The sequence below is a fragment of the Micromesistius poutassou genome, assembly GCF_964030765.1.
Source record: "Micromesistius poutassou genome assembly, chromosome: 12".
Taxonomy (NCBI): Eukaryota; Metazoa; Chordata; class Actinopteri; order Gadiformes; family Gadidae; genus Micromesistius; species Micromesistius poutassou.
The window spans coordinates 5932837-5960198 of record NC_140282.1 but is presented as its reverse complement, the minus strand read 5'-3'; the positions used below and the strand labels follow the sequence as shown (position 1 = coordinate 5960198).

Sequence of the window (27362 nt, the reverse complement as noted above, 5' to 3'; positions counted from 1 at the left end):
AACATAATAATGAATATTTACTGCAAATCAGTGTGACTTCTGCTGTTGCCTTTCAGAGACCAGTTCAGAGATGCGCGGCTTCATCTTGGCAAGTGCCACTCTCATGTCATTTTCGCAACAAAGTCTGTTCCTTTTCTTCGTTTTTATGTCCAGCATCCTTGAAAAGGATTGCTCGCAAAGATATGTTGTAACAAACGGTATGAAAATCTCCAGAGCTTTCTTAGCAATAACAGGGTATGTTACCATTTGTTGACACCAAAACGTTGAGAACGTTGTTGTTCTGAAGAGTTGCTGTTGAACCTGGCTCTGCTGAATTTCAATGATTTCATCGAGGTATTCATCATTGACATCTGTTGTCTCAACACTAAACGTGAACGGCTGTCTCACCCATGCTGGATATGACTCTCTTGTAGGGAAGTATCCGTCGAGAGACTTTGCAAGCTAATCTAAGTGCGTGGCAATTGCTTGCTTCAGTTCCGCAGGTACAGAAATGTATCCGATTCCAGATACATCTTCGATCTTTCTTACACAGTCGTCCAGCAGGGGAAAGTTTGCGAAGTTATCGTTCTCTGTTCGTCGTTTCCATAACGGTAGCTTTTTTTGAAAAGCCTTCAGGTTTTCTTCCACTTCGATGATGTTGACTCCACCGCCCTGCATCTGTTGATTGAGATGATTGAGAGCTGCGAAGATATCAGCCATGTACGCTAAAATGAGAATGAACTCAGAATTTTTGAAGCAATCTGCATGACAATGTTGGTGCTCTTGCAAAAACAGGGCTAATTCCACACGCACGGCAAAAACACGATTCAGCACCTTTCCCCAGGATAACCACCGAACGTTAGAATGGTACAGAAGTACCTCGAATTCAGAGCCCATTTCTTTACACAGCTCACTGAAGATGCGGTGCCTCAGAGCACTATTTCACACATAGTTCACGCATTCCACAACAATTTTTAATACTTCTGCCAGTTTTGGAGGCAAGGTTTTTGTTGCCAACGCATGCCTGTGCAGAATACAATGCGTAACAATGATGTGTGGTGCATCAGCTTTCACTAGCGCACCAAAACCAGACTTTCTTCCCAGCATAACTGGAGCTCCGTCCGAACAAACTGCAGAAACCATATCCCACGAAAGATTGTTGTCTTTGAAGAAGTCATCCACAATCGGCTGCCTTAGTTGTTGTTGTAAGAGGCTTACAAAATAAAAAATCTTCCTTCATCACGTCGTCTTTCACATAGCGCACAAATACAGCAAGCTGGCTTAGATTGGAAACGTCTGTGGTCTCGTCGAGTTGAAGGCTGAATTTTGCCGGGCTTGAAATCAGATCTGCAACTACTTGAGCCAAGATGGCTTTGCTCATGTCCTCTATTCTGTCGCTGATGGTGTCATTTGAAAGAGGAATTTGGGATAACTTAACTTCAGCCGCATTTCCCAGCATGATATTCGCCATCTTCAACACAGCTGGTTTTATGAGTGTTTCACCAATGGTGTGTGGTTTGCCCTGCTTTGCGATCAGGTAAGCAACTTCGTACGATGCTGTGAGGATCGGTTTGTTGATGGGTACAAAGCCGAGAACAGGCAGAGTAGCCTTTTCATCTAATCTGGCTCTCTTCACCTTGAATTCAGCGAGCGTTGTGTTCTTGTATTTTCCATCTCCATGCAGCTTAAGGAAGTGTTCTCTTAGTTTTGCCGGTGCTAGACTAGAATTGCTCAAATTGGCATTGCAAATCATGCAGTTAGGGTTTGTTAGGGCTGACTCCCATCACGTTCCGTTATACATGTGAATCCATATTGTACATATTCGTCCGACCACTTTCTTTTTTTGCTCGACATAGTTAGTATGAAGGGATTAAAATATTAAGAAAGAAATCACACAACGTACCATCATGACAGTCACAAGTCGACTACTGAGCGCACCAAATTCCCTGCAGCAGATAGACCAAGCAATGTTGTGTGATCACCTGCAGCCAATGATGGCCAAGCGGGGCGTGTCATCACGAATCATATGAGTCGGGTGTGTGTCTTGACCTCCGCCGAACCCCTGAGACTGACTCACCGAACCCCTGGGGTTCGATCGAACCCAGGTTAAGAACCACTGTGCTAGACAAACTTAGACAAAATTTATCTCTGACCCACGGTGCAATAAGGAGAAAAGGAGAAAATTAGGTAATATAAAATAAGTACAGCTGGGCAAAGATTAAAGGTTTTAATCGCGATTAATCGCATAGTATTGGTGAGTTAACGCGCGATTAATTGCACTTTTAGTTAAATGAGATTATCAAATGGAATGACACATTATCATTCATGCCAAATGTTCTTAATAAGTAAAAACTAGACCAAGTGATCTTGAGGGAGAAACCTTTCAAAATCAAAGTGAAAAAAAACAAAATGTGCGTTAACGTGTCAATTTGTATTAATTGCGTTAAAATAAGATTGGGTTAACGCGTAATTAACGCGTTAATTTGCCCAGACCTAAAAATAAGTAATATTTATCCTGTTTGTAATGAACTAGCTTAATCTAGACAATAAATAAGCAAGAGGCTTTACAAAGAAAGCAGTCAACAGCACATCTCTCGGGTGTCACTAGTTAAACGACTGAAATGTGCAACTGCCTTGTCATCTAACAGTTGTCATATTTAGGGCACCTGACAATGAGTCTATTTGTTTTTTTGGTTGGTTGATCAGAGGGGTATTCCATCAACCAAGCTAAGCGCAAAGCCAGGCTTATTTCGCTTAGCCTGGCTGCTTTCAGCTAGAGTTGCATTCCATTAACGTGACTTAAGGGAATCTACGCTAAGTAACCATGGCAACTTATCCGACCAAACTAACCTGGTCGGTAGCAGGCTAACTGTCAGGCTAACTTGAGCGGTGTTTCAGAGAAATCCATCTGTCAGCAACAAGTGTACCATCAGAAGGTTCTGCCAAGCCTCGTCCTCACGATTTTGTCATAAATGTACATATATGAAGTACAAACAGCGTATATTTTCACTAAGGGTCTAAGATTAAATGATGCAAATTAAATAATTCAATGAATTGCTATCTATTGTCAGTGCTCTCAAGTCTCACGCATTGGGACGTGAGACACACGCATTTCAACCCATGTACATGCTCACACACCACACTTCGTATTTCTCACGCAGAGAAATGACCAGGATAGCGCCCACCAACTTGCGCCGCTATTTAACAGTGGAACAGGTAGGAATCAAATGGGTTCCCCGTACGTACGTAGGGTGACCAGACGCCCTCTTTTGCCCGGACATGCCCTGTTTTTGAGAGACTTTTAAAAAATGTGTCCGGGCGGAATTTCAAAATCATCCAGGATTTTATTAAAGCCTCATACATGTTGACATTGAATTTGCATTGCGTTTCTCTGGGTCGTTCACAAGTTAGGCTAAGCCCTCCCCTACTCAGTTCTGTTCGCTTTGTATTGGTGGAAGGGAGTAGGGAGAGTGGTTAAGTAGAGCCTTCAGATTGGACGGTTTGACTTTAGAGTTACCGTCATGTTTTGTATTTATTTAAAGTTGTATCTATTGAACAGAAAGAAACACTTGGTCATACTTTCCACACTTTACCACAGCATTGGCCTACTGAATGCCACAGATATATTTTAAGCATTGGACTGAATGCCACATAAATATATAAATATGTTTTTGCACGTTTGCAACGTTTACAAGTTCAGAGAAAAGTATATGCCTCTGGTGTTGCTTAGGCCAATAGCCTTTTGAGGCAGTGTTGTTTCTGAATACAAGTGTTAAGGGCCAATAATGCTTACCATCATACATTAGTCACCATGTCTGTGGACACATTTGTATGCAGTCACATCACATGTTAATATACCCCCCCCCCCCCCAAGACAAAGGCAGTGACACACTCGCCCAGATAGGACATTATGTTTTTAAACATAACGGCTCCGCCCGTCGACACACTCGCCCAGGTAAAGGTGGATTCATACCTCCGGATCCGGACGAAATTCGTCCGTCCGTACCAAACGTTGTCTCCGGTACTACCCATCATGCCTCCGTCCTGTTTCAGTGTTGTTATGGATGTTACGCAATACATACTCTAGAGGGCAGTGACATGGCATTTGAAGAGGAGATGATTTTGCTTTGTGTCAACCGAAATCGGCCAAAAAAAAAATTTAAGAAACCCCTCACCAACCGCAGATTCTCTCCTCAAAATTTAAATTCAAAGCTTTCAAATCTTTATTGGCATGAGAAATATACATGTGCATTCCCAAAACAGGTGAACAATAAAAATTAAAAGGTCAGGTTTATAGTATAATATGTATGTATGAAGCATTAAATACAAAAATATACATAGACATTATAGGCCTACTACTCTCTCTATTTTCGCGAATGGTTGGACTTCTGATTCTATACTGTAACCATCAATAAATGTTACAAATGCAAATGCAAAATCTTGCATTTCCATGTTTTCACATTGTAATTTAATTTGATTAGTAAGTAGGCCTACCTGAACTCATGTCTTCTACAGGACAAAGACAAGAAAATTATAGAGTTGGAGTTTTCCTGCCCCAAAGTGTGTTCGCACATGGCCAGCTCTACACTGCCTTTAGCAGAGGCAAGTGTGCCAGAGGTGTAAGGGTGTTTGTTGGAGACCACAAGGCCTGACAGACAACATTGTGTATTCAGAACTGCTTTAAGTGCACTATGGCTGACGAAAAAGTGATAAATATTACCCTGTGAACATTTTTGCAATACAATGTTACCAGTTCACTTCACTGTGTGGTTGTGTCTACTTATTTTTTTTGTGCTTTTATCTCGCACTTCATTTTTTGGTACACTGAGAAGATTTGCTATAGATTACATTGTACATATGTGTGATGACAATCAATAGATCCTGAATCAAACTCCTGACCCACTAGAGGTTGAGCGCACACTACTTTTGTTTGTTTGACCGAAAAGTGTGTGATGCTTTTGTAGGATGAAATTGTGAATGACCTCTGTTTTTTAATGCAGTTTTATTTTCTCCTGGAGAAGACACTGTGAACTCTTTTATTCAGCCAGAATTATCCAGCCATTTTCCTCATGCTGTTGATCTATTATTTTTCTTCTTTTTCAAGACATAACACACCCTTGCTTGAATGTCAGACGCTCTGGAGAGCAGTGCCTCATTGTATTTCCACCTCTTCATTTGTTATCCCCGGGTCATCCTCAGCGACTGTTGAAATATACATTTGTTGTAAAAAGAATAGAGCAGTGGCCTAATGACTCACAGCTGTGTGGCTGCGGCATGGCTGGCTGGGCTTGATGGGACTCAAACAATCTCATCAACACTAATTGGTTTCATCACAGGTTTCAACATCTTTCACCATCTTTCACCATGTGTGAATATCTGTGACATCAATCTCTACCTGTCTGTATTGCTCTCACTCTTTCTTTCTTTATTCGTTCCATTCTCATTATATATATTTTTCTTAAATATATTTTTATTTAGTTGTGTTGGTGGGATATGTCTCTCTTTCTCTTTTTCTTTTTCTCTCTTTCTGCATATTTACACTTACGGCTGCATATGTACAGTACATTTAGGTTCAGTTCTGTTGGTGGGTTATAACCTCTTTCGCTCTCTCTCTTGTCTCTTTATACATCAGGTGTAGTCTGTCTTGGCGATCAGCTGACCTTCCGTTTCTGCCAGACTCTGCATTGGCTGGGCCGCTGCCGCCTGCCAACTGTGCAGGCACAATGTTGCAGGACCTGTGGCCAGCGTTCCCGTGGCCAAGGCCGCACGTCTCACCGGTGAGGTGAGACGTTTAAGCACATGGACTAGTGTCTCCCGGAGCACCAAGCTGAATTCCACAGACTCTCCAACTGTTCTCTGACCACCAGACCTCTGGAGGCTCCGTCTACAGCCTCATGTATTAGGCATGAGGTTGTTCAGGCACACGATAGTTTTGCAATTACTGTCCTTACCATGTTTACTCTGTGGCTTTTTGTGAGGCCTGTTTAAGAATAGTAACACTGTACTGTGAATACAGTATGGTCGCCCCAGAGGGCCCAATCAGGTGATTTCTGTACCACTGCTCAACAGTGGTATAACAAGCGGTGGAGACAGATTACATAAATACAAAAAAAGACATGTATGCAGTTGTTTGTGTTTTTCGTAGCATTGATGTATGAAAGGTTTGCTTTCTGGGTATTGCAAATGTTTTTATTTGACTGTATTTTCTACATTTTCTGCAGAACAGCATGGGACTAATATAGCCATTTCACTATTGCAGTGAGCAGTTGTAGTAAGCAACTCAACCTGGGTTATTCAGCAAAGTGGTTCTACACATTATGTGGTACAGGTCTTACGGCACAGCCCACAGATGGTCTAATGTATTTTTTTTAAAGCCTTTAAGAAAGCGGCTCCATCTGTTTTGCTTTGCCTGGTTTTCATAAATGGAAATGGAAAAATGGTGCTGCATAATACCATTTTGGTGCTAAAGAGAACTAAGCCTTGGTTTGGCCCGGTGTCTTTCATCTACTTGAATATTTTTGTCTTTGGTTATTCAGTTATTACTTACTGTCCAACATTTGATATTGATTATTCAGAAGCAATTAGAAAATAAATATAAGTGAGGAATAACAATACAATATCAAAATGCTGTAACTATCCAAATAATTGGTTATTTCTTTGTTTTCACAAAAGCCTAAAGTCAATTTGGCGACTTAATCAACACGTTTAATTTAGATATTTTACTTTTTTATTTATGTAGCTTTTTAATCAAGGTAATTACATTCAACATTTATTTTTTTGTTTCATGCCAATTAAATAATCATCATTCATTCATTCATAACAATCATTGGCTAACCTTGGTTCCCACCAATAACCCACTTAATAGTGAATAACTACAGGTAAATTATGATTTATGATATTGAGTAATTGAATCGTGTTGTTGAATTGTGTTACTGTGTTATTACTATTTACCAAACTTAGAAACAACTGGAGATTGATATTTAATTGCAACATATTAATTTAACATATTGACATGTTGACATTCAACTAAATGGGTCAATTATGCATGTGGTTGCCAGTGGTTAATTCTGATAATCAATCTGCTACTATGATGACAAGAGCACTTAAAAAACAGCATCAATAACCTTAGAGTTCAATATCTGCCTATTTGACAATTAGAACCTGTTTTGTATGCAGCTGCATGTATGTGTTGTGACCTTGAAGCCACCAAGGAATAGGATGAAGTTTAGGTAATTTATAATCTACCTTGATCTGAGGGTTATGGGAATATCCAATATCACGTTTCATCAATACACACAGATTTTACAGTCATATTGTAGAAAATACACTATAAATTTGACACACTTTTACATTTGGTAAAAATATCAGTCGTTTAGTATTATAAAACCTTTTTTTTTTCACAGATAATGCAAAATCTTTTCTCAGGTATTTTGAACAAAAAACACACTTTTTGGTGGTTATTTAATGTTATGCCTAATATGAACGCAATTGAGGCCTTTTGGCATAAACTCACCACTGGTCTTTTATAAACCCATAAAACCCATAAATTCTCTCTGCACAAATTTAAATTTCTAAAAACTGTCACCTATAGTGGATCTACTAACTTTCTTTTGCATTAAGTAAAAATAGTCCTCATGAGCTTCCAGATTTTTTACAGTTCCATGTAAATTCACAGTTGTGGTGATTCTACAGCAGTAAACAACAGTAAACATTACAAAGCTGATTCTCATTCCCTTAACCTGACTTTGCCTGTAACCTATAGCCTCTTCTCATGTTTGTTTCCTTTTCTCTATTGTACTATTGTGTCTATTTTGTAATAGTAGCTAGTCATCTGGCTTGCATGGATAAGTGTAAGACAATGCAAAAGGCTTGTACACTGCTTATTAACTGGTGAAATATATTGCGAGACAAAGGGCATACCGTGTCGTAAGCCATGCAGTAATGGGTGACGTTCATGTTTCTTAATCAGTTATGTTTATTTGTTTTTTCACCATTGCACTTGCCTTGTTTATACCACAAAAATTAAATGTTTGGCAAAGAATAATTAAAACGTTTTGATAGACAATCACTTGCATATTATTATACAGCAGTTTTACTGCATCTCAGTTTCACTTTCATTATACCTTTCATCTATTCACATAAGAATAACTTGTTTTAACGTATCTAATCCAATTTATTAGATTATAAATCATTGCAACTTTTGGACATTTGGATCCCTGTGTTACATGGTACAAGTCATGATACAAATCATATTACACATGATATATAATACAAGTCGTGTTACATGGTACAAGTCACAGCTGGTACATGGAGCCTGTTCTCCAGAAGAACAGAAAACTCAACTCAGTAGTCAACAGGTGGAAGAGTCATCATCCGGGTGAACTCTTCATAGTTGACCGTTCCATTTGATTTGACATTTGCCTCCTTGAACAATTCATCCACTAAAAGCAAAATAAATAAAACATAAAATGAATTAAATGTGAAGTACAACTGATTATGACTATAAACATGGATTGCATAAACTTTCAATAAAACCACAGCAATGGCTTGCTTCTAAACATCAAGTTCCCACAATCAAAAGGTAATCTCTGAGCACAGAAGAACCCCAAATGAATATCTGGAATACAATTCAATCAGAAGCCAAAATAATTTAACTTCCATAAAATGTCTCCACATGGCCCCATTCATTGTGTAGACAAGTCCTAACTTTTTGGCAATGAGTGTGTGAGTTGAATCAGTGAGTTGACTTTTGTTGTAACCTTTGATAGGGAGAGAAACTTTTTGACTGATGACAAATTCAGAGCTACTGCAGTCAGAAATCAAAATCTCTATTATCGATGGTTTTCCATGGGTCCTCTTCCCAAGGTCTAGATATGTTTTACCCAAGTCTTGAAACACACAATTAAAGCAAAACAATACTGGGGCACCCACCTTCTTTGTTTGTGAGTTTCTCTCCTAGTTTGGTGAGTTTCGCCCGCAACTCAGCCGCCTGGATGTAGCCTTTATTCTGCTTGTCGGCCATCTTCAAGGCCTCAAGGATCTCTGTCTTCGGGTCCTCCTGCTGCATCTGTCTGTGCATCATGGTAAGGAATGTAGAGAAGTCCAGCTCGCCCTGTTTAGCTAAGCAAGGACACAACACAATACTAATAAGTCTAATAAGCTTTGAGTTTCAGTATTAAAGTATATCAGCGCCATTGCATAGGTTAGATACATTACAAGGTCCAGGTCATTCATTTCCATGCTGCTGACACCAACAATTTCTCATTACCGAATGATATTATTTATTCATTCAATCATTGTTTGGGGTTTTATTTCTGGCAGGTATTTACAGTATTACAATTAATTAAGACCAAGCAGAACTAAAGTGTATGCTTTAACATTCTGTCGTCTGCCTCGGTCATATAGGGAGTACATGATTAATTATCGCTTGTGTAAAGTTTGGCACCAGCCCTTTACCAATTTTGTGAACTTGGAGATGTCTGTCGATTTCACTGAAAGTAGGGCTTGTCCCGAGGCTGCGCATCACTGTGATAAGGTCCCCGGCCTCAATCTTGCCTTTCTGTTTCTTGTCATACAACGAGAAACATTCCTTGAATTCTACAGATGAGAAAAATTATAGATGAATTTGTGATCTTGAATGAAAGTCAGTCAAATTATTGTCCTAATATGAAACAAAAAACACTAATTCAAAGCTCAGATGTTTAGAAAATCTGGCTTACCATTGATTTGAGCTGGAGTGAAAAATTTTGCCTAGAATGGGGGGGGGGGGGGGGGGTAAAGATTATCTAATCATTTCACCAATAAGTGTTACGGCACATTTCAATTTCATTAGCATAAAAACGATTCACTTTTGATAAAAACAACCTATTCCTCTTACCATTTTTGCTGCCGAAGGCTGAGTTTCTTTACAGTGAACCGTGACTCACCTGTCTCCACCTGTGCTCCAAAGTCCACTAGCTGTATGCTGTTGTGTAATTTAATAGCCGTTGCTGTGGTAACGGAGATCTGACCAAGGTTTACAGCCCTTCTCTGTTCTGCCCTTAAAGCTGTATTAACACGATAACAACTACTTGCTTCTACTTTGTATAATCTAATTACCAGCATAAAATCACCACCACTCTGCATAGAATAAGAAAATAAATGTATTTTCAAACGTGAATTTATTTACAATTAAACAACAAAAATATTACAAAAATCGTTCAACAACTTTATAGGCAAACAAACTTGTCCCAATAATCAATGTTTAAAAAAAAAAAGAGAAAAATTCCAATCTCTCTCATGACGTTGCTTTGTTAAATATTACTAAAATACTAAAAGTCAAAATTTAATTTAAGAGACAAACACGATTTAAAAAAATCTGGGTGAGAAGCTGTGAACATTCAATTTCACACCCTCTTCTCAAAACCCCAAACATCTCAAACCAAATGGGGGGGCACCAATATCCTGGTGGAATCGTTATCTTTGCTGGCCACTCACTTCAAAGAATATCTTCCTGTCAAGCATTATGCATCATGACTTTGAGATTGACACCAATGAAAAAACTGCACAGAAGACCTTTTAGAGTCCATTATCAATGTTAACAAAGAACAGCACAAAGCAGGCACAGACAAAGCCCTGTTATAATGTGTGGCTATAGTTAACCACTTCAATGTGTGGATGCCTATCATCACACTTGAACCTCTTACCCTCAGCAAAGTGAGGTACGTTATTGCAACAAAAGAAAAGTAAAAAACAATGGTGAGATTAAAAGTTACACCAGTAATTCAACTGTAATACTGACCATCAGTGGCTATCTTTGACATGCAATGAGTAGTAAGACCAGGGTTCTGGGACATAAAGGAGTCCTGGATACTTTTTACGTAAATCTGGGTCGTTCCACAGAAAGGTCACCCAGACAACAACCAGTACCATGGTAACGGAAAAAGTCCCTAACAAAAACAGCCCATTGCCGTCTGGCCTTAAGCTTTTACGTTGTTGCAGCATTACCACGGCGACCATGGCCACGAATGTGAGCAGAAAAAGTTCAAAGATCTGCCCTTCAGTCACCAAGTACCTGTTGTGGGTAAAGAAAAACATTGTATTAGGGATGGGGGAAAATATTTCATTAGCGATTCATGGAAGTATCACAATTCTTTGTTTCCACAGCACTTGCAGTGTTAGGATAGTTCACTCAAAACATGGAATCTCTCAAAATAAATCATCATATCGTATCACAATATTTACAGAATGGCAATATTTCCTAATATCATATCATCAGGAACCTGCTGATTACCGTCTGTAAATATATGTCCCTAAAGGTTTTCTTGTATTTAACTTTAAAATAACAAAACTTAAGCATAAAATATGGGGAAAATAAGGGTGTATACAGTGTAGACCAATATCAAAACATCAAGCCCATTCCAATTCATAGGAGAGTGATATCAAAACAACAAGCCCATACCAATACAAAGGAGGGGGATTAGACATGAGGCCATGTTATATTATTCAACTAAAACCTGCAGCCAATACCGTTTGTCATGAACACAATATTTGTCCTTATGTCCGGTGAGATTTATTTCTAAACACAACTTAAAAATGAACAGTGCGGAAAGCATGAAACATTATCAGACTGACCAATAGTACAGAGCACTGGGTCCCAGTAACAGCCAACCAGAGACGGGGATGACGTTTTGTTCTTTGGTTTGCGTAAAACATCCAGTGAAGTAGAGGAAGAAAATAAGAAAGTAGGGAATATACCTAGAAAACATATTGGATTGATTAGATAATTGTTGAACAATGTCATATACGGTATATGTCCCTTTGTAAAACACCAAACCCTAACCAATTGAATACATTTTATTCCTATAAATCTTTTTCATATTGTTCTTTAAAATTGTCATCATATTCAAAGAAACCAATGTTGACCACAGTATAACACTATCTTCTGTAGCTACAGTAGAGCAAAGAGCTAAAGTCTTGGTAGCATTCTTGGCAAAGCCTTTTTATTACTTTATCTCACAAATGTCACTTCCTCCTCTTTTTAAGATTGGGCATTGTATGTAAGGGGAACATAATATGATCTTAGGATGTTCAGTTGGTCGTTCATCAGTGTTAAACTTAAGTTGTTTTTTAATTCGCACAGCTATTGCAAAAGGCAAAGCTGCCTAACACATGACAAAATCCCCCCCGCTAAGCACATATGCAAGATTAACTCTCTGCTCTCTAGACATGACTTAAAACAAGCCTGGTTTTTACCATGAATAGAGATATGTATAATATGAGATAGTTTCTCTTACTTCTTAGAAGTATTTACAACTTATGGAGTTCACATTTAAGGCCATCATCTGTGCCGTGTTTGGCCAAACTTAAACAAAATCACAATTTAGAACAAAAAGGAACAATTATCCGTAATTAGTTCCTAGTGTTAACTGGCTTGAAACAAGACAAATTATATCCTTAGTGGATTATGCACACATTCTCGTATTTCTATATCCAACATGCTAAATGAGACAACGGTAACAAAAGGGAATCACAGCCTAGCAGTACTACTCCCACAAGGTATTCATAGCATTGTCTGAGCCTCCCTCAAGCACTGTAAGCTGCTTATAAAATGAACAATGGATTGTCACAGCCCTCTTATAACTCAGAGACTTTGATTCGGGCACAGAAATATTAAAGTGTAATCTTTTCGATTTTGCAATCCTTCGTTTCAGCAGCACAGATTCAAAGTCTTTTATAGAGATTTTATTCTCATCAGCATAATCAACAGAGGTTAGGCAAAAATGGTGTATGTATGTGATGGGGTGTGCGGTCACTGCTACTAAGACCTCTTTAATAGCAGGATTCTCCTCATTGTGAAGACAAATGTGTATGAACTTTGATGAAATGATACGAAGAACAAAGTTACAGCAGGATTCCCCTCATCGTGAAGACACATGTGTATGATAGCTGCCTTCATTCAGAGTCTAAAATGGTCTTTGATTGGCTGCCTTCATTCTGAGTCTAAAATGGATGGTCCACAGCAGAGTATTTATTTAGGATTAGTGGAAAGGAAAGCCATATCATTTCTACAGAATTAATCATTTCAATTAATCTGACAATGATGAGCTTCAATGGACAGTCAGACAGCATCACCTACCACATTAAATGTCCCAGCTGCTCGTCATAGTAGTACAGTAGCTCAAATGAGTCAATCTAGGGAAAAAATATAATAATAATTATGTTGAATCATAACAGCATGGACAGCCAAGTGACAATCAATTTGAAAACAAATACAACAATAATCAATATGCTGTAAATAGCTGTTTGAAGATATTCTGTCAATTCGGTCTTGCCCATTTTCTCTGTTGCTCTCTTATCCAATAGTGCCACCTATGGTTGCAATGGAAAGGCCCACTTCTCAATGTTTTGAATCGTCTCCCCACTTTGCAACAAGCGTAAGCCACTGGAAAATCAAGCTGTTTCAAGAGATTATGGGATATGCACTCATACTACATCTGGGCTCCTCATACACTGGCAAGGACCCATGCATGGTTCAATAAATAATCCAGTTTCAATCTATAAACGGCCTGGTTATAGCCCATAAACGCATGAACTGGCAAAAAGTATTTTTGGCAGCATTATTTCTGTATCTTAGTATATCTTATATATCTATGACATGTTTCCCTTACTTTCTTCTTCATTCCTATACTTATATTATTTCACTGTTTGTTGGTTCTGGGTTTCATTACTGTACAAATAAAATAAGGGATCATGTTACTGTGACTATAGAAAAAAATGTGCACCCATACTACAGGCCGTTGGTTTTTAAGTACAGATACCAATACCAGCATATTTCTTACTTGGATTACAATTATTAGATTGAAATTCATTTTTTTGGGAAGGTTTTATCCTTTTTATTGTAGAGTAAGACAGGAAGGTATGGGAAAGAGCAGGGAAGACATGCAGCAGGACCAAGGACCAAGGGCAGGAATCGAACCCCGGTCGCTAACGACTGGGCCTTAATTGTACACGCTCTACCCGGTTAACCACCAATGCACCCAATTAGATTGAAATTCAACCAAAATAAACTGAAAATACTCTAAATACACCATTTAAAATTAAAGTAATGATAGTAGCTGCATAGTTTCCGACTGAGCAGAACAATCAACAGTTTCATGAAAAGGGGAGGCGGCGTACCAGTGATTCAGGCTTCAGGTCTTTGATGATTGGGTTCTCCCTGACAGACAGGTGGAGCTGATACCCACTCAGGAGCAGCCTGTGGTTGATGGAGTCCCCCACAAGGTGGATGCTGGCCCCCATGACGAGTGTGATGATGCAGAGGTAGACCACCGAACGAGACAGCACCTTGGGACTGCGCTCAATCAGCTGAACAAATGCCAGTATGTTATTAGTTTTACAAAAGGTTCCACAGCCGTGCTGCCAGGATTTCAAATCTGTAAATCACTGGATGGATGGATGGATGAAGGCATGATGAAGGCCTATGTTTTATTTATGGTTTGTTATATGTTGTGTAGAAGGACTGCGTATTATAGCGAACGTACATACCTTAAGCAAGAGGATGGGAGTGATTACATTGTATGCCATGTGGAAGTAGTCCCCAGCACTGGGCTTGTTCAGGGGAAACCATTCTAGTGGAAGGACAATCTACGACATAATATTTATGTTAACAAAGTAATAGAAGGGAAAAAACACGAAAACGTTATCATGGTAATAAGACATGTCAGTGTGTTTTATATTTTACCATGATAATAGGCCTTCCGAAGTCTAAGATCCAGTTCTCCAGTGTAAGCCATAGCCATAGGTCCAAATGGAACTGTGGACTCTTTTCTGATGACACATTTCCTTTGGAAACTATTTTGCTGTCAACATATTTTATCATTAGTAATAGTATTATTATTTTCTGTGGTGAACAAAAATGCAACAGGCAATGTTATTCTGCATCCCATTGACCACAACTCTGTGTAGTTCAGTTGAATAATGCAGTAGCTAATTTGACAGTGTAAGCCACTGTGCCAATTGTAAGCCATTTGCTTCAAGAGAGGTTTCAATTGACCTGAAAGGACAAGAGAAGCCACCATGTTTGAGTAGCATCCTGTATTGTGGTTCACTATTGTAAACTTTTGTTAGACTATGTGAACAATACATTTTTATCCTCTAGAGTCACTAGCTTGAAGTCACCAGCTTGAAGTCCCAGATGCGCAGTCAACCCTAACCCCTCCCTTTTATTCAAGCCTGCCTCCTCAAAAATCACCACTATAATTAACTCCTTCAAGTCCACTGTACTCGTTCCCCGTCCTAAAGCTCGCTGCCATCACCCCATACTAAAAAAAACCTGGAAATAAAAAACCTTTCCAATCCTGCTTCCACTCAAAACACAGCACAGAAACCGCCTACTAAAAATCCCCATTGACATATTCTCTCTGCTGGCTCTGGATTCCTCAGCATCCTCGTCCTCCTTGATCTCAGCACCGCCATTGATACTAAGGATGCACCGAAATTTCGGCAAACACTTTTATCACCGAAATAACACGGCCGAAACAGGAAATTGTGATGATGCAAACAAAAACTGCGGCCAGCACACGCTTGTCTGGATAAGCACCTCTGCGCCAACATGTCTGCGGTGTGGGCATATTTCCATATATCTGAAAAAGACCCACGGATAGCAATTTGCAAAACGTGTATCCAACGTGTAACGTTTCATCCAAACGAGCCGTCTTTAGCGACGGCTTGCTATGAGACAGCTTCTATGAGCTGTCGGCTATCATCCGCGAGCTTAGAGACCGTCCGCAAAGTGCAAAACGGAAAACAGTGTTGTTTTTTCTGTGCTAAATAAATTTTTTTATACTTTTAATAATTGTAATTGATTTATTCTTTGAATTGCAATGCCTTGATTTTAGTGAGGTTAATACACAGTCATAGCTATAAATGCAATGGTAGGCCTACTAATAATTGGCATAATAATTTATTTCGGTGTTTCGGTTTTCGGTTTTCGGCCTTGGTTTCCTCATTTTCGGTTTTCGGTTTCGGCCAAGAATTTTCATTTCGGTGCATCCCTAATTGATACCATCAACCATTTCATCCTCGTCAGACGCCTTCAGTGGCGTAACATCGGCATAACCGGCACAACCCTCTGGTGTAGCTCTAATCTCTGACAGACATAAAACGTCCCCATAAACAACTGCAAATCCTCCACTCTATATCCTATCCTCCATCTATCTATCCATCTATCCTCTTGCACAGATCCTCCGTTTCCACTGCTATGCAGATGACCATCAACTTTACCTCTCCTCCAAGACCATCACCTCAGCCAAGAACTTCACCTCCACATCCTACCTTACAGACGTACAATATTGAGTGAGATCCCCTTGACCCAGGTCCACAACCTTGGAATCATGAACGCCACCCTCTTGCGATCCTCTCGTCAACCAGAAACCATTCTTCCACCTCAGGAACATTGCCTGCCTTTAGTGCCCCCTGTCCTTTGCCGCTGCAGAAACACTCATCCATGCCTGTATAACTTCCAGACTTCATTACTGCAACAGCATCCTCTATGGTTCACCAAACACAATCCTCAAATTTCAATCAAAGTCCAAATCTACACTGCTCACATACTCACCTCGACCGGCTGCTGAGATCACATCACCCCTTCTTCAAAACCTGCACTTGCCCATGGTTAAATACAGGATTCCCTTTAAAATACTATTCACCACCAACAAAGTCATTTATAACCTTGCCCCTCCCCTCCCCTCCTCTACTACCTCCTCCCCCACCAAACCCCTAACTGATTCCTCAAATCTGGACGCTACTACACTACAAGTCATCAGGACCAAGCACCGGACCTCGGGTGACGGGGCCTTTTCAGCGGCCACACCCTCCTTCTGGAATGTCATCCCCTACCTAATCCGACAGGCTCGAAACCTAACATCATTCAAACAGGCCCTCAGAACCCAGCTTTTCAAGTTTGCGTTCATCAGTTAACCTTCTTCCCTTCACTCCCCTCCCTCCATTTCACAATTCCACGCGTTTAACGACCAGCATGTCTTTTATTCTTACAGGTACCCATTATATGATTTACCCTGTGTGTTTAATGTGAGGTGACTGAATACCTAGAAAAGCACTACACTATTTGAATTAGGGATCGACCGATATAACGGCCTGCCGATATTATCAGCCGATATTTGCGTTCGGTATCGGCTGATTTTTTTATTTTTAGCATGCATTTGAAAATATCACTGCACGCAATTAGATAACACTACGAGCAATCAGAAAAATACAAGGGGTGACGTATGCGGACCAGCGGAGCTAACCAATAGATAAGACTCATGCCGTATCCGGTCGGTAAAAGAGCAACGTTTTTGGCCCGCCTATATCAGATACACCGATGTGATTGGTTAATGTTCTGGGGCAGGGGAATTGTTGAGTGAGTATATTGCTAGTTTCCAGAGTGACTCGCTGAGCAAATTCAAATTGTGCTCTCATGAGAACTCTGTATTTCCAGGGTAGTATCGGCTCCAGAAATCGGCTCAAGAAAATCTGTATTGGCGTATCGGTTATCAGCTAAGGCTGATGAAAAAAAATCGGTATCGGCCCTAAAACAAAATCCATATCGGTCGATCCCTAATTTGAATGTTTATTTATGTTATTATTATTATTATAAAGAAGGTATGGCTGCAGTACAATTTAATAAAATTGGTGATAATAATACGAACCAACATGGAGATAAATTATTGTCTTTTGGGATAGTTGTTATTGGTCCATGTAACACCTATCAACTGAATTTCTTTTGACATATTTTTCAAATACAGAAATACGTGTGTTTTTTTTACCCGTGGTGGTCAAGTTATTCATTTGCATTCGCAACCCGAAATTTTTAATAACAATATTTATATTTGTGCTTAATAACAATATATATTTGTGCTTAGCACAGACTACTGATCTTTCCGGTTCGAGAAACACCCCAGAGTTTTTTGCTGGACTACAACTTTCGCAGAGGGATTCCTGTGGGGTAGTATAAACCCTCTTTGCTGCTGTAGGTCAGATTGCCCACCAAAATGGGGTGCAATCCAATTCCACTGTGTGTTATGCATGCATTCTGCTGCTATGGTATGGTTGGAAAACAGAACATCTGAAATGACAACCACCATAACGGGTATGGTACCCTGGCCAGATGTTGAACTTGACGCACAGTATTATTAGATTATTTATTTAGTTAAATAACCTAATTGAGTTAAACCTACAAATTCATGAAGATTACGTTCATTGTTATTTATGTCAATCTTGAATACATGGGTGGGATAATTAGGAGCTAGTTTAAGGAGGGTGATTGTGGACCCGTGAAGGGTTCGTCTATTGATCATCAATTTAATTGATACATTTTAGAAATAGAGATACACGGACAATAAAGACTTATTCACTTCCCCTGCTACATGGTTTGTTCGAAAAACTGTCTACAAACACATACCTATTTTGCGTTGAAGTCTGGATATTATTGGTTTGGCGTTTTCGAGCAGCCTGCATTGTTGTAACCGTATTCTACTTTTGCTTACGTATTATCCTTGTAGACGCTTAAACATGAGCCATGAAATGTTGTTATCTTTCGCTTCCGTGTTGCAGTATCGGCACCGCCCCCTACAATCACGTGCATCCAATCACTGTGACTCTCTTTTTGTTAGCAATTTAGGCCTAGATGAGTGCCGTTAGTAAACATTACCATAAATCAAGTAGAGGTGTATTAAACGGTTGTTGTTGTTTTCCACGGTCTACTCCAGGGAGTCATGTTTCCAAGTTAAAACACAATAGGTTATACTACACTATAGGTAAGTTATATTTAGTTAGTTAGTTATAATAACGACTAAAACTGGTTACTTTTTTATTTTATTTTTTATGCAATCAAGAGGTAAACTTTTTTTTAAATCCTAGCATCAAGTCTGCATAAAATAGAAAGACTTTATCAAGAAGTCCTCTTGATGGGCTTGTTCTGCATGGTGAAGATGGAAAATTAGTAGCCTACTGAATTGCCACCTCTCAATGTACCCATTTACAGAGGCATGGTTGATAAAACACAGGTGTCACTCATCATAGGCATATATTTCAGGAGGGACACAAGAGATACATCCTGCTTAATATTTATAACACGTGCATTTGTAACCCCTCCTCCCCTCTTTTTTCTTCAGCACTGGGTATTTTACTCCCATAAACACATGCACACAAACACTTTCATTCTCGCTCTCTCTCTATTATATAGAACAAATTGGTGCATAAAAATCCCCAGAATGCATGAAATAAAAAATCTTCTAGAAAGATGTATTGGTAATACATCAAATCATCTACTACGAATGTATAAAGAAGCCAAAATGTATAATGGAATATAGTGTTCATTGCGTTAGGAAAAAGATAGGCCACATGTTTCTTTGATAAGAAAAAGCATAAAAGAAAAAAAAGAAACATTATCCTGGCTGTAGCAAATTTTGTTTGTCACACTGTCAATGCAATTAGAGCTGCAGATTAGTGTCTTGAATGTCTGCGAAGCGTATGTTGTTTATTTCTTCCCCAGGTCCATTTTTATTTTAGGCACCTTTAAAGGGTGTTAATTCAAAATACTGAAATATAATTGTTAAACTGTTCTCAATATTTGTAGGCCTATCATAAGCCACGTAACAACTCCATCCACTGCGTATTAACCAAAGTAATGAGTAAATAACTATTTGAAATTTGTGATATATCGATGATAGTAAACTCTTTAATAAAAAGTGTCTGTGTTGTGGGAAGGCGGGTAGGCCTAATGTTTAAGATTGTGTATTTTTACCACACATTGAAAGCAAACGATGAACGAGAGCTATTCTGTACGGGAGGAGCAGGTGTTTCACAACGCATCCCCAACTTCTACCCTGTCCCAGGTCACAGTGATAGCATCATATATAGAGGAAACTCAGTTGAATCAATGCTTGTCATTGCCCTGAACTGAGAGAAACAACTCTACACGCAGCTAACTAAGTAATTAAGCCTAATATCAATTGTTTGAAGTGTAGCCTTTCTAAGATGTCTACCTTAAAGACCGGGTAAACCAAGAATAATTATGGGTTTTGAGTTTATAATACCACAGGAAAATATATTATTAACCACCCTGCCAAATTTGAAGGACTAAAAAAATCGCGAAGTATATAAAATTATGCTTCAAAGTTGATGAAAAATGAGCAGTAACCCCAGGCTCAGGACGGTGGGGGCGTGTGCGCTGCAGGCCAGGAAACCACGCCCATCACCGGAGAGGTCCAGCCCCTCCCAATCTCAAAGCTGAAAATGGACAGCAGGGGGCGGGTTTATGTGAGTATGACCGCTTTACGTAACGCGGTCATCGATGTAGACCCGCCCATTTTAAACCTGCACACAGAACATTCTCTGAGGCCTAGCTCCTCAAGGAAATGATGAATGGGAAAAATATTTTTTACATGTTTTGAGGGACACATTTAAGGCCTAATTAATATGATAAGAAGAAAAATACTGAATTTGGTTTACCCGGTCTTTAATGATTTTCTTTAACTTCCTTTGTAGGACTTACCACTGTTAGATTTTTTTAATTAGGACTCTCATAGATGGATAGATTAAATAAACTCTTTATCATACATATATGTCTACAAATATTCAGGAATGATTCGATCCATCATTTGTTGTTACTCACTGTGTAGCTCGTTACTCATAACTTCCCTTATGTTAATGTTTAAGTAGTAGGCTAAACAACGTGACATCTCATTTAAAATAAAGCCATTATTTATTTCTTAACATCTAATGAATAAGACCTATATTCTTGGACGTGAGATACATTGTAATTTCTATGCTTTTTTAATGTTCAGTTCATGTACGTGTGGCGGCACGATGTAATTTTTACCAGACAACGCCACCCTGGGAATTTCACCCAGAGATTTATTTTACTGTGGACTAACCCAAATAAAGGAAAGGCACGGAGGTCCGTTATGCAAGGAGGCAGAGACGGCAGTTCGGTCATACAAAAAAAATAAATAAAAATTATTTATACAAATTTATGTTATGAAAACTACTATAAAATTACTCACTGCGGGGGAAATGGGGGGAACCAATCAGTGCTGAGACCTACTGTGAAAACTACTACATCCAAAGGAAGGGGGATCCCAGGAACACCACACGTGACACAAATAAAAATAGAGTGCAAACACAATACAAAGGGAACACCGTGACCAGGGCCCCGTTTCCCGATAACGATGGATCCACGCTCGTACGATCCATCGTACGATGGATCTCACGCAGCATCGTTAATTTTAGGGGAGCGTTTCCCGAATGTTGTTGGATTAAAGTATATTTTGTGGCAGCAAAAAAATATCTCCCCATCAAGGCCAACAGCAGAGTCGCCTACGAAAAGAATAGACTAAGATGAATGCTACAAATATTAAAACACAATTGATTTGGTCTAGGCCAGGGGTCGGCAACCCGCGGCTCTAGAGCCGCATGCGGCTCTTTAACGCCGCCTAGTGGCTCCCTGGAGCTTTTTCAAAAATGTTTGAAAATGGAAAAAGATGGGGTTTCTCAAGCCAGGTGGCGCATTAGACCAGGGGCTCATCTCCTGTTTCCAAAATGCATCACAAACTCTAGTATAATTTACTACACGCTTACTATCACAAACTCAAACGCGGGAAAATATAACGGCGCCGGGACGTGCTCTCGCTACAGGTCCACGGCACGCTCGTCTCCGGTGCGCGTCGCGGCAGCCGGGGCGGCGGCGTTGACGGCAGACGGCTGGTACGCGTCCGCCTACCGCCGTACCAAGGCGGGTAGCTCGGAGGAAGATTTGGATTATTACAACAACAACAACACCAACTATTTCGACGCTCTGATGTCACGATCAACCCAAAACGTGTCATCGCTCACCCAAGTTGTTTCTATTATCATTGCTACATTGTCTCCAGCATATGGCGCGATTATGGACAGTATATTTTATTAAACACTCAGCTTCTGGTTAGTTCAATTTTGAGAATAGATTAACGGCGATATTTTTTTTATCGCCCGATAAGAGTCTCGCGTTAACGCAGCACGTTAACGCCGATAACGGCCCACCACTACGCAAAATATTATGCTCCTGTGCCACCACGCTGAGCAAAAAAGACTGATGGACAACCACATAAGCCACATTTTACAAACAAACAACAGCCATGCGTGCGCCAATTGAGACGATCAAAAGGGTTAAAACAGCGCCACCTATACGCCTGGAACATGAAGTAGCGTGTTGAGTCGTATTGAGATGGATCCGTGTGGACGCAAATGTTCTTGAAACGATGCCAGGGAAAACGGAGAAAAAAAAGATCGTTTTGGTACGTGTGGACTTGGCCTAAATCATGAAGGCTCATTATGTATTTGTAGTTAATTTAGTCATTTTGATAAGCTAATATAGCTACTATAGATACATACAGCATGCGTTGCCTTCATTATAAGGGTTATATAAGGCTTTTAATTTTTTGCGGCTCCAGACATATTTGTTTTTGTTTTTTTGGTCCAATATGGCTCTTTCAACATTTTGGGTTGCCGACCCCTGGTCTAGGCCGACATATGCTATATCAGTCCTAATCCCGAACGCACCGTGCGTACATTGTTTCACGGCATTTTCTCCCCTGAAATAATTCCATATTACAAAAATAAAAAAATAGCATGTGTCTGTGTGACAACTAGGCCTATAGCATTTATTTAAATGTGCTGATTTCTGAAACATGCTTTGCGCCGCAAAGAGGGCAGACTTTCTCTGATTCCTGCATTCCGTTTCATTCATTCATTCAGTGATTGACGCGCCGCGCACTCTCTAGAAACTTTGGTGTCAACATTAAAAATGCAACGTTCCATTCATTCATTATCATTCAAACGCAGAGGCATTGACACGGCCATTGCTGATGCTGGTCTAGATCGATTCCTGCCCATATTGTTGGGCAGGGGTAGGCTATGATGATGCGGGCAATGTAAGCGGGAATGGCACGCATCGATTCGCAGCACAGTTTCCCGCAGCAGTCTACGTTCACTGCAGAAACCACGCTCTCAACTTGGCGATTGTGCACTCCATTAAGGTCAGGGATGTTCGTAACTGTCTAGACACGGTCCAATAAATAGTGAACTTCATCACAGCCTCACCGACGCGCCTACAGTGCTTTATGGCAAACAATCGCAACAAAAAACGCCTGCAGAAATTATCCGACACCCGCTGGTCTCAGCATGATTCATGTACAGTAGCCTATGTCTTCTGTCATTGATCAATATGAGGACATTTTAACCACGATGGTTGAATTAAAATCAGAGGGAGACAGCAAGTGCCGCTCGCAACCTCCCACACGAGCAACGGAATCATTTGATTTTATTATATGCCTTGTGATAGGGTTGCCTTGTGACGTGGCGTTTCATCGGTAGGCCTACATTTATTTTTGGAATTTTAAATTGCTGCAATAAGTTATATTTGTGTTGCTTTCTAACATGTCTCTGTCTTTGCTGTTTAAATCTAACAGTAGTCTACGAGTAATATATATGCGGGAACCACTGTTTTTGGGGTATTGCGAAATAGCGCCAGCTGGACATTCAGTGGTATTGGATGACGTGTTTTAATAAAACACATCCAATACACGGAATGTCCAGCTGGTGACTCCACTGAGGCTATAGTAACGATGCATCCTAGTGCTTAACGAGTACCCCTGTAGGCGTCGTTAGCTACGAGGGTTTTAACGACGTCGTTACGTAACGATGCTTTCGGGAAACGGTCCGAAAATTCTGCGATGATCGTACGACGGTGTTAACGACGTTGTTAGGCTAACGATGCTTTCTGGAAACGGGCCCAGGACACCAGTCCACCACCGTAGGCTCAGCACCTGAACTGGAGGGGGAATCGAGAGCAACCAATTAGAAACACAAAACAAAATAATAACTAATAACAAAAGAGAAATCAATTAAATAAACAAAATCTATAATAAGTAAACAGAACGCTGACAGGATACACAAAGGAAAAAATCAAACTGTCCTCTCACAGGCGCCCACACACACACACTTTAATATGTCACTGCACCAACGGTAAAAGAGCGACATTGGCGCTGAGAACGTAGAGGCAAAACAGCAGTGGTGGGATGGGTTGGTTAGCTGGCCGGTTTACATTGAGCGGTATAGGCTACATATCGATGAGCAGCACGCAGCCAGCAGCAACATCCAAGCGAGCCCTTTACAAAACAATAACTAAATTAGCACTGGATGGGCAACATACGAGAGATGCAGCCGTGACCGGCAGCTCACCTGTCACCGCACGGAAGCAGAAATGGACGCACAGGAGCAACGTGACCCAGCCTCCGGCAAGCAGAGCCTTTACAAGACAATAATTAAAATTAGCACTGGCTGGGCAACATACGAGAGATACAGCCGTGACCGGCAGCTCACCTGTCAACCGCACGGAAGCGGAAATGGACGCACGGGTGCAACGTGACCCACCCTCCCCCAAGCAAGAGGCTGACAGGTGCTCTACGCCCGCCTTTATATGATGTCTCCCACCGTGATTGGCTGGGACTGCAGCACAGCTGACAGTCACAACCATAGACATCTTATAAGTAGACGCAGCATCGACCGCTACTGCCTACTGGCGCTGACGAGACGCAGGGCCGCCATCTTGGAGTGGTGATCCGCTCCACTCAGAGTGATTCATTTGGCAGGAGCAATGAACTGTCAACGGCCGTTTCTGAAATGGCATACTACATACTGCTCGTATACTGATCGTGACGTAAAAGTAGTAAGTAGTATGCAGTACGCGAAAAATGTTTTTTTGCAGTATGCGACAGTTACCCGGATGATGTACTAATCGGTCAAAAAATTCTAGTATACATCCAGAGCTCACTACGTCGGATACTGTATCCCATAATGCAACGCGGCACCGCTGAACATTTAAAATAATGGCGGACAATGCGAGCGGCGAATACAAATACAAATACATACATGTATAAATGTATAATTAGTTGTAATTAGTTGTTTATTTTGATGTGATAAGCTTTCGTATGTTTTTGTAATTGTGTGTTTTTCATTGTTAACAGAACAAATGGCTCAACCGTTTATATTTATAACCGAATTCTTTGGTCATGTGACTGTGTAGTACACTGCATGATACTTGTCATACTTGCATACTATACTGCATACTAGGGCGGGGAGTAGTATGTAGTGCACAGTATATACTGTGTCAGTATGCAGTATGTAGTATGTAGTATAGCATTTCAGAAACAGCCAACGCGTTTAATTCATCTTACCTCACTGAATACCACTGATTTTCACGCGGTTTTTTGTCATACGTGTAGCTATGATAAAGGACACATGTTTTGGCGTGTTTTATTATTCATAGTTTGCTTAACAGTAATATAATATTCTTATATGCTATAAGTGACCAGACGTCCGAGATCAAAACTGCTATAATCCCAGAGAAGGGGGAAAAAAACGGTCAGCTATTTTTAAATTCAAGAAACAATATGATTAGGTTATATATACATACGTATATCCTACATAAACAATGTATGAATACATTAGATATCTATATATCTTAGGGACCTATAGACTGTATCTCTGTTGCTGCAGCAGCAGAGAGTTTATTCTGTCTTGACACTTTGTATTACATTCTTCCATTAAATGATAATGTTTACAGTGATTGTTTTATATGTATTTTTTATGTATGTCGCTTTGGATAAAAGCGTCTGCCAAATACTTAAACATAAACATATATAAACACCTGAAAGTTTTTATATCAGCTAAAACCACCAATCTGTTTCACTGGATTCAGAATAAAACCAAATTCTGTCTTACCCAACAATGTTAGTATTTGAATATTGTTACTTGAATGACTTATTCCTGGTTACAATTATACTGTTAAGAAAGTATTGTCTTATACTTTGCCTAAAATGAGAATGCATCATAATCAGTGGCGGCTGGTGAATTTTGTTTTAGGTGGGGCTGAAAGTGTGTAAACCAAACCCCTGTAGGGGAGTCATCCTCCCCCAGAAGATTTTTTTGTGATTTTCACAAATGAAGCATTCTGGTGCGTTCTGACAAAATAATGAAGACAAAATAGAACATTTCATAGGTTTGCAGAGAACTATATACAATATGTACACTGAAGGCATGATGCCACCATAGGTTTGCAGAGAACTATATACAATATGCACACTGAAGGCATGATGCCACCATAGGTTTGCAGAGAACTATATACAATATGCACACTTGAAAGGGGTGGGGTGGTGGTGTGGGATTGTGAGGGCCGCTGAAAACCAGTGTCCATCCTCACAGGAAGGGGGGGTTGTGAGGGCCGCTGAAAACCAGTGTCCATCCTCACAGGAAGGGGGGGTGGGGGGGTTGTGTCAATACCTGTGTGGGATTAAAACCCCTGAAAGAGGACTGTTTTGCATAGCTTCTTTCTTGTGCTTCCTTTCTGAAGTTCAAGAGAGGCAAGTTTGGCGATGTGGTGCAGCCTTATCTTGTGAAACACAGACACAACCAATGATAACAAGTCAGAATGGTGGTTGTCGATGCCAAACTGTGTCTCCTCAATGTGGTCCCCAAGCAGAAATACATCCTCTGTACCAATCTCCCCTCGGACAATGTGTAGGACTGTTGACACCTTAGAAGCTTGAGCTTGCATTGTCGAAGCTTGGCGGATCACCCTCTCTGCAGCTCTCAGCACCTTATAATAATAATAATAATACATTATATTTATATAGTGCTTTACACAGTGCTCAAATACACTTTACAGAACAGAGAAAATAAGAAAAAAGCAGCTTTAATATTCAAAGACTAACAGATAAAAAAAAAAAAGATAATAAACCAACCTTCACTGTGCCTAGTGATGGAATCACTAGGCCGCCGTTGTTTTTCAGGGTCAGAAGGTGGAAGTTCTTGTCAAATGAAGATGGCACAGCATCTCTGACCAAGCTCCAACGACACAGCACAGGACAGCTTTCGTGGAATCTGCCTGACTACAAATCCTGCTACGTAGACCAGAGCATTTTCCACTAGTCCACCAAACCGAGTGGGGAGATTATTATTACTAACTATGGTCAGACACAAGGGCCGGAATGTTGGCGAATGGAGATGGGTGCTCTTCAGCAGTTTCAGCAGACATCTCCACAGCAGACAGGGACACAGTGTTATCTTGGGCTGCCACATTGCCCGTCTCACCAGGTGAGACACCACACCGAACCATCAGACGACGGAAGATGGCCTGGAACTGGCGGGCCGTGGGATTATTATTACATCCGCCTTGTATGGAAAACAGGCACACAATACATACATTATTCACATAGACATAACAAAGATATTCATTAGTTATATTTTAAGAATTTATTGTAATTAAAAGATCAGCCCTACCTGATGCTCTGATTGAGTTAAAT

The 27362-nt window shown here is 40.2% G+C and overlaps 3 protein-coding genes across 3 annotated transcripts in view; 1 reads left to right on the top strand and 2 right to left on the bottom strand.

The window, feature by feature from the left end:
* adamts7 (a disintegrin-like and metallopeptidase (reprolysin type) with thrombospondin type 1 motif, 7) overlaps positions 1–6904 on the top strand; it is a 115181-nt gene extending 108277 nt beyond the window's left edge. Inside the window, exon 24 of the mRNA XM_084476523.1 lies at positions 5612–6904. Coding sequence (XP_084332649.1) covers positions 5612–5760 — 149 coding nt within the window. The 3' untranslated portion in view covers positions 5761–6904. The remainder of the gene's footprint in view (positions 1–5611) is intronic.
* A 1054-nt stretch (positions 6905–7958) lies between these two features.
* Positions 7959–9931, bottom strand: calml4a (calmodulin-like 4a). The gene is made up of 5 exons (XM_084476522.1): positions 9857–9931; positions 9699–9729; positions 9436–9576; positions 8911–9099; positions 7959–8420 (listed from the first exon to the last, which is right to left on the bottom strand). The coding sequence occupies exons 1-5, from the start codon at positions 9857–9859 to the stop codon at positions 8323–8325; spliced, it is 462 nt and encodes a 153-aa protein (XP_084332648.1). The 5' UTR covers positions 9860–9931; the 3' UTR covers positions 7959–8322.
* Positions 9932–10153: 222 nt separating this feature from the next.
* Positions 10154–18555, bottom strand: cln6a (CLN6 transmembrane ER protein a). The gene is made up of 7 exons (XM_084476521.1): positions 18422–18555; positions 14702–14819; positions 14506–14604; positions 14137–14325; positions 13097–13152; positions 11593–11715; positions 10154–11032 (listed from the first exon to the last, which is right to left on the bottom strand). Exons 1-7 carry the CDS (start codon positions 18475–18477, stop codon positions 10762–10764), a joined length of 912 nt encoding a protein of 303 aa, XP_084332647.1. The 5' UTR covers positions 18478–18555; the 3' UTR covers positions 10154–10761.
* Positions 18556–27362: the final 8807 nt, after the last annotated feature.

Bases quoted from the DNA above. Each gene is read 5' to 3' on its own strand.
- calml4a (XM_084476522.1), bottom strand. The intron at 9,577-9,698 runs GTAAGCCAGATT...TCTCATCTGTAG, and splicing joins CACTCCAGCTCAAATCAATG to AATTCAAGGAATGTTTCTCG. The intron at 9,100-9,435 runs GTAAAGGGCTGG...GTCCTTGCTTAG, and splicing joins TCTCCAAGTTCACAAAATTG to CTAAACAGGGCGAGCTGGAC.
- cln6a (XM_084476521.1), bottom strand. From the start codon at position 18,477: ATGCAGGCTGCTCGAAAACGCCAAACCAATAATATCCAGACTTCAACG. The intron at 14,820-18,421 runs GTATGTGTTTGT...ATATGTTGACAG, and splicing joins CAGACTTCAACGCAAAATAG to CAAAATAGTTTCCAAAGGAA. The intron at 11,033-11,592 runs GTCAGTCTGATA...TACCCACAACAG, and splicing joins CCCAGTGCTCTGTACTATTG to GTACTTGGTGACTGAAGGGC.